Here is an 8,144-nt window from a genome sequence, read left to right on the forward strand (position 1 = left end):
AAGATCAATTTTCCAACTTTTGAATATTTTCAGCCAGTTTTGAAAGTGGTGCTCATGAGCTAAAAGTGGTCCCTGTTTTTGTGCGTACGACATCATCCAATTGTGTCCTATGTCATCCATTTTGTGGGATATCATCTGAATGGTGCAAGTCGTGTGATGTGTAACAAATCCAATTCATGCCATATGAATCTGGATCCCGTAGCGCCTCTTTAAGTGGAGTGTACTGTGTACCCTTTAAAATATTATATGTGTCTCTTCTATGCAGTTTTACTTAAGTATGTATAATCTGTTGGTTAATAGTCCTTCGGGAACCACAAGCCTCCTGCACAACCACATGTTCTCAATGGGTTTGTGAGGATGACCCTCACCAGGCAAGGATGTATGTATCTGAACATCTTGCTGCTATAGTGCCTCTATGATGCATGATGTGGAAGAGTCTGTTTGCAGTCAGCAAGGCAGAGTATCAGTGAAGCAGTGTCAATATCAACAAAATCCCACAGACCTGATCACTCCACTAACACCAACTCTGCTCTTATCGACAGTGTTCTCTTACAGCGCATCGCGCCCCAGTACAGCCCGTGCAAAACCACCGGACACAAGATCAAACAGCCTCTGTAACCCCAACTCAAAACGGGGGAGTTCAATTTCATAAGTTCATGGAATGGAATTTGTTCACTGGAAACAGAAATTGAGAAACTCCAGTTGTACAAATCATGGAAAGAGGACTAGGAGTAGAAGTCTCTGATAAGATGTAAGACGGATCATCTCTGAATACTTTGATACATACTCTTTGAATCTCATGGACTTTTCATCTTTAATAATTGTATTAACAGTCCTATGAAACTTCACAAGAAGTGCCTGCACAGAGTGTCTTTTACCAATCTAATTTGCAAAAGCAATCATCAAAGCAAGAACACCATTTCAAATGAAGTCCGTTATCTAACCAGCTCATCACCATACTAACACACACTGAAGGCCGGTGGCTATACAAAATGTACTCAATCCATAGGGTCAAGTAACTCTCCATGAAAATGAATGGAAACCAATCACCTTGATTAAACTCTATACTGGACTATATTCACCATCTCCTATTAAGACATGTATTTGTTGTTCCGTGCCCAGCATTGTTTCAAACAGCTCAAGCCGGTCACGCAACCAACATCAGATCAGCAAAGCAATGGATTAACCATTATGCCAACCGAACTCATTACACTACCAGACATCCCCATCCAAGACGGAGCCAACAGATAGATAAGCAAAACATGAGCACTTGACAAACACACACAACAAACCCAGCAGAACCAATCAACCAACCAACCAACCATCCATGCAACCAACTGCACTCACATTTCCGTGACGTTCTCGCTCTCCTGTAGTGCCAACGTGGGTATAGTGGCAATGCCATTGGGCTCCAGGCACTGTAGCATGGCGAAGGAGCACCGGCAGGCGGATGGGCACCCTCCCAGGGCTGGCACCGCCAGGGTGATAGCCAGTAGTACCAGGGCCAGTGGGGCTGCCCATGGAGCAGAACCCACAGCCATGATGATGGAGATGGTGGAAGAGCAGCTCAGAGAGTTGTCAGTGCAGACTGAGACAGAGTAGGACTAAACAGGAGAATAGACTGGGAGGTTCCACACACAGCAGATCTTCTCTGGGCTGACTCGCAGGGTTGTGATCCCAGCCAGGAGACTCTGGTACTGAGCCACAGGAGCAGCTAGCAGCAGGAGCAAGGCAGGCAAGGGACCCTGGGGATGCTGGTAGGCTCAGCTTCCCCACCGTCACCCCCTTCTCCCTCTCTCTCTCTGTCTCTCTCTCTCTCATTCTCTCTCTTTCTCTCTCTTGGAGGGAGGGGCAAGGCAGGCCATTAGTTGACTGTGTGGGAGAGCCACTGTCACCAGACAAAGAGATGAGATGGGATGATGGTGATATGATCTTCTGCTTCTGAGTGAGATGTCTCCTGTCCCACCAGTGGTTGCAGGTGTGAGACAACTAAGAAGTCAGGACTCTTGGGTACCAACCAGTCTCATGCAGTGAAGATGGTTGCAAATGATAAATCCATCTATCTGCATGGGTTTATGAATGAGGTTACTTCCCTTGTAGGTTTGTGAGATCAGAGCTAATAAGGGATTTAGTGGTGGTTGTGGACAAATCGGGGAAGATACAATACTAGGAAACCCTAGTCAACACAACAGGCTATGAGGCGGTCAATCACTTTTTGACAGGGTTATTATTTCATGTAATTATTTCATTCATTTACAAAGGGGTAATTGTTACATTACTTTATGTAACAATGTGTAATAATCAAGCATTCCTATTGGACGATTAATGTATAATGTGATTTTTAATTGTGTATTAAAACCCCCTTGTTTTTGTGTTCCAGGCGGACTCCCACAGAAAGTGATGCAGCCCAGAGGCATGGTGGATCCATGTTGCAACAGAGCTTAAGGCTGAAATGTTTCATTAGAGCACATGGCAAATGTACTGTGTGCTGTATGATAAGTGATAATGGACTCCTGCCTGCTGGCTTGTGTTGCTGCTTGTGTCCCTTTTTGTTTGGTTTGTAAGTTGTATGATGGTTTTAACTAACATGGATTTTAAGCTAAACGTAAGAGAAAAGGATGTTTATGTAAATGAAATATGGAGGTGATGAAATCCGAATTGAATTGAAAAACTGTGTGCTGAAACCTTGGCAAACACCAATCCTTAAAACAAATGGGTTGAACCGTTACTTTTGTTGTTTGCCTCTGCTTTCACACTGCCTGCTCAACCCAGACCCAGAACCTGTCACTTTTCTACCCTGTGACATAGTCATAAGACAGGGTTAGCATGATTAGCTGTAAACCTCATGTCGGAATATCTTTTGTAAAGATGACATCATGGCTCAAATATTTCTCGTCAGAATGTTACTCAAGGAAGGCTAAAATAGCTCACTGCAATCGCGCAGAAACATCATGTAGAATTAGCATTACTTGTGGCCCTCCATCTCGTCTATGAGACAGAGCCAGTTCTTACCCCAGAGACAAATAGTATGCCCCACCCCCATCCCTCTTAGTCACCATGCACATGAATAAGGTCATAGTGTCCTGACCACAATTACCAGCTATAAGCTGAATTGCCATTTCTGCTGCAGTAGTCAGGAGATAGTGATGGCTCAGTACTTCCTCCCTACTCTCCATACTTTTACTGAGCTCAGCTTGTAAGATGGGAAGGCAAGAAGCTTCTTCACCACGGAAGTGTTCTAGTGGAGTAGATAAATGTGTAGCATAGTGTTTGATGTGTGAAATATGACATTGAGCATACAGAATGCTTTGTACCAACCATTATTAATGCATGGATTGATACCAAAGTGAAGAAGACTTCAAGTGAAACTTAATTAAATGAGTTAATGTTTTTCAACAGTTGTTTGGTTTATTTTCTTTTAAGTGGCAGTTTGTGTGGCAGCGTACATGTCTGTTTGCATTGAAATGAGGAATGCTTATGCAAAGGAATGCTTATGCATCATATTCCATGTTCTCTGAACATAAGAAAATATAGAGAATACATATAGTTTCTTATTTCTGTTTGAGCTAATGTTCCAAATCTATGATGGAGGTAGGGATAGGAAGTCTCCAATAATCAAGGGCAGTGCAGGGTATACTGAATAAAGCAGCCAATCAGAACAACGGGTAATCAAATTAAGGACAAATCACCAATATTCACCATGCTGAAACCTCATCAAGGACCTCAAAGCATCACAGAGGACATCCTAAGGATATTAGGTAACATTCCCGTTGGATCCCTTTTAGGTTTCAGTGAGATGTTATCTAACTGAAGTTCTGAAAACGTTCTAGGAACATTAAAGCTCCAATGCAGCCGTTTTAATCTCAATATCAAATCATTTCTGGGTAACTATTAACAATGGGTAACAATTAAATACCTTTTGTTTTCAAATTAAAATGGTCAAAAAGGAGCAACAATTTCTCAATCAATAATTTTGCTAGTGTAACGGATGTGAAACGGCTAGCTTAGTTAGCGGTGCGCGCTAAATAGCGTTTCAATCGGTGACGTCACTTGCTCTGAGACCTTAAAGTAGTAGGTCTTGCTCTGCAAGGGCCGCGGCTTTTGTGGAGCGATGAGTAACCGATGCTTCGTGGGTGACTGTTGTTGATGTGTGCAGAGGGTCCCAGGTTGGCGCCCGGGTATGGGTGAGGGGACGGTCGTTATACTGTTACATTGATGCTGTTGACCCGGATCACTGGTTGCTGTCAAAAGGGGGTGATGTGTAAGCTTAGTTAGCGGAGCGTTTCAATCGGTGACGTCACTTGCTCTGAGACCTTGAAGTAGTGGGCTCTGCAAGGGCCGCGGCTTTTGTGGGCGATGGGTAACGGAGTATGGGTCGGTCTAAAGTTATGCTTACGAGGGTGACTGTTGTTGATGTGTGCAGAGGGTCCCTGGTTCGCGCCCGGGTATGGGCGAGGGGACGGACTAAAGTTGTACTGTTACACTAGGACGGTCTGGGAGTGGTCTGAGTGGGAAGGGGGAAACTGAAAACTAGCTGTTATTGGCAGAGAGGTTTGGAATTATCTTTCTCATTGATATATTAACTCATTTACCACATGGTGATGTCACCATGGAAAGCCAAAACTCCATCCCACCAAAACAGGCAGAAATGTAAGGGTGGCCTTTTCAAACAGCTCTTACACTTAAAGGGTATCATCATAATTTTCACAATATTATTCCAACCTCATAGTGTGGAAATATACGCTCACTGGCCCTGTTTATTAGGTTACACCCATCTCGTACTAGGTCAGACCTACCTTGGCCTTCAGAACAGCCTAAAATCTTTGGGGCAAGGAAACATTGCTCAATTGGAATCAAGGGACCTAATGTGTGCCAGGAAAACAATCCCCACACCACTACACCACCACCATCAGCCTGTACCATTGACACCAGGTATGATGGGGCCATAAACCTATGCTGCTTTACACCAAATCCTGACTCTGCCATCAGCATGATGCAACAGGACCTGGGATTTTGTCGGACCAGGCAATGTTTTTTCACTCCTCAATTGTCCAGTGCTGGTGATCATGTGCCCGCTGGAGTCGCTTCTTCTTGTTTTTAGCTGATAGGATTGGGACCCTGTGTGGTCATCTGCTGCAATTGAGTACCACAGTATGAGTCATAATACCCATAAAACCTAGCGGTAAAACCCAGAACTGGTTCCAATCATTTTTTCGTTGGTGATTTTAGAACTACTTCATATAAGGTCAGTGTTTCGTGTTTACCCTGGCGTGACATTTTGATATCCATGCAAATCTCTCTCGGACCAGGTAACATTTATCAATATATTTGCCTGTAATTACCCCACAAATTGAAATGCTAATTAGCCTCCAATGTGGCTAGCATACAGAACTACACATCTTGACGCAAGCTTTGACATCATCTCTCAATGCAAACTCTTCGACAAGTAGCAAGTATCCTAGCAAGTAGATATTATAGCCTGTTTAGTTTCTTGTGTAAATAATTAATAGTGTTTCTCGTGTGTATTCTTGTTTAGCATTTTCAAATGACCTTTTAATTACTCTCTGGCCTTTGTAGCGAACTAGCTAACCTTAGGGTCTCTCTGTCGATCGGAAGCAAGGATGGTTCTGTGCTATGTAACGGATTGTAACCACTACTCCGATAAGCACACGTGCATTTGACCGTTTTCCATCCTCTGTAAGCGAGAGGTGTCGCTGGAGCCATGTGATAAGGTAAGCCCTGTTTGCTAGCTGCTAACAATCCATTTTGGTTAGGACAAAGATCTGTAGTTAGCTAGGTTCTTATGAAAATTAGCTAGATACCCACCAGCTGTAGTTGTTCAATGCACATTACCTTCCTTACAAGTAAAAAGAAAACCAGCATAGGCTAGCATAATGACTGTTTCAAGATGAACACAGACCAGCCTTATTTATTAAACTTATGTTAACTACATTACTTTAGTTGGCTGTTTTGAGCAAAACCTGTATGTAATATAACCTATTCTGGGAGCCTAGTGCATGTGTGTATGAACTATGTGGAATATACCCTGAAAACTAGGTACTGACAGGAGGATCATTACGAGTCTGTCAGAAGTCGTCACGCTGGATGGGGATAGTGATGGAGGCTTGGTGGTCCACGCAACGAAATAAGCAGGTGTCCCTTCCAGTGATGTGGAGTTGACCTTGGACCTGTTGCAAGTAAGGATGGTCTTCACCGAGGATGTAAGACCCTCCCTACTTGACTTCACTGCCTCTTCAATGGTAAGGTCCCTTGTACCTTGCACCATGCACTTGACCTCCACTACTGCTGTGATGCCCACCAGACCATCCACTGAGGCACCCAGGATCCCAGACCCTGTGACTTAAAGACCTGACTCATGCACATCCATCCCTGTAGCCATTTTGAATTACTTGATGTCCTCCTCTTCGTTATCTGAGCCCCACTTTACAGACAACACCCCATCCAATGACTATGAACACCTCATTTCAGCACTAGATGTAAGAAATGTGCTATATAAATAAAGTTTGATTTGATTGATGACATTACAGCTGTAGAAATTTTAAAAAACTGTCATTTTGTGCATTTTTTTCCATAAAGCTTTCATTGATAACTTGGGATTTTATCACTTGACATATCAATCATATAGTGGGATCCTATAAATCAAGACTGTGTGAATGCATGTACCCCTTGAATTAATACAGTTGAAGTCAGAAGTTTACATACACCTTAGTCTAATACATTTAAACTCAGTTTTTCACCATTTCTGACATTTAATCCCAGTAAAAATGCACTGTTTTATGTCAGTTAGGATCACCACTTTATTTTAAGAATATGAAATGTCAGAATAATAGTAGAGAGAATGATTTATTTCAGCTTTTATTACTTTCATCACATTCCCAGTGGGTCAGAAGTTTACATACACTCCATTAGTATTTGGTAGTCAAAACTGTTCGCTGCTCTGGCCCCCCAATGGTGGAACAAACTCCCTCACGACGCCAGGACAGCGGAGTCAATCACCACCTTCCGGAGACACCTGAAACCCCACCTCTTCAAGGAATACCTAGGATAGGATAAAGCAATCCTTCTCACCCCCCCCTTAAATGATTTAGATGCACTATTGTAAAGTGGCTGTTCCACTGATGTCAGAAGGTGAATTTGTAAGTCGCTGTAAATGTAAATGTGGTAGCATTGCTGTTAAATTGTTTAACTTGGGTCAAACGTTTCGGGTAGCCTTCCACAACCTTCTCACAATACGTTGGGTGAATTTCGGCCAATTCCTCCTGACAGAGCTGGTGTAACTGAGTCAAGTTTGTAGGCCTCCTTAATCGCACACACTTTTTCAGTTCTGCCCACAGATTTTCTATGGGCTTGAGGTCAGGGCTTTGTGATGGCCACTCCAATACCTTGACTTAGTTGTCCTTAAGCCATTTTGACACAACTTTGGTAGTATGCTTGGTGTCATTGTCCATTTGGAAGACCCATTTGCAACCAAGCTTTAACTTCCTGACTGATGTAATGAGATGATGCTTCAATATATCCACATAATTTTCCTACCTTATGATGCCATCTATTTTGTGAAGTGGACCAGTCCCTCCTGCAGCAAAGCACCCCCACAACATGATGCTGCCACCCCTGTGCTTCACGGTTGGGATGGTGTTCTTCGGCTTGCAAGCCTCCCCCTTTTCCTCCAAACATGATGATGGTCATTATGGCTAAACAGTTCTATTTTTGATTCATCAGACCAGAGAACATTTCTCCAAAAAGTACGATCTTTGTCCCCATTTGCAGTTGCAAACCGTAGTCTGGCTTTTTTATGGCGGTTTTGAAGGAGTGGCTTCTTCCTTGCTGAGCAGCCTTTCAGGTTATGTCGATATAGGACTTTTTTATTTATTGTGGATATAGATACTTTTGTACTTGTTTCCTCCAGCATCTTCACAAGATTCTTTGCTGTTGTTCTGGGATTGATTTGCACTTTTCGCACCAAAGTACGTTCATCTCTAGGAGACAGAACATGTCTCCTTCCTGAGCGGTAATGACAGCTGCGTGGTCCCATGGTGTTAATACTTGTGTGCTGTTGGTTGTGCAGATGAAAGTGGTACCTTCAAGCGTTTGGAAATTTCTCCAAAGGATGAACCAGACTTGTG

At 43.1% G+C, this 8,144-nt stretch overlaps 1 protein-coding gene across 1 annotated transcript in view; it reads right to left on the reverse strand.

Moving 5' to 3' along the window:
• Window positions 1-5,277, reverse strand: part of LOC135519679 (high affinity nerve growth factor receptor-like) — a 28,136-nt gene extending 22,859 nt beyond the window's left edge. Inside the window, exons 1-2 of the mRNA XM_064944914.1 lie at window positions 5,265-5,277; window positions 1,348-1,588 (exon numbers count right to left, since the gene is read on the reverse strand). Coding sequence (XP_064800986.1) covers window positions 1,348-1,588; window positions 5,265-5,277 — 254 coding nt within the window. The remainder of the gene's footprint in view (window positions 1-1,347; window positions 1,589-5,264) is intronic.
• Window positions 5,278-8,144: the final 2,867 nt, after the last annotated feature.

The sequence above is a fragment of the Oncorhynchus masou genome, chromosome 29, assembly GCF_036934945.1.
Source record: "Oncorhynchus masou masou isolate Uvic2021 chromosome 29, UVic_Omas_1.1, whole genome shotgun sequence".
Classification (NCBI taxonomy): Eukaryota; Metazoa; Chordata; class Actinopteri; order Salmoniformes; family Salmonidae; genus Oncorhynchus; species Oncorhynchus masou.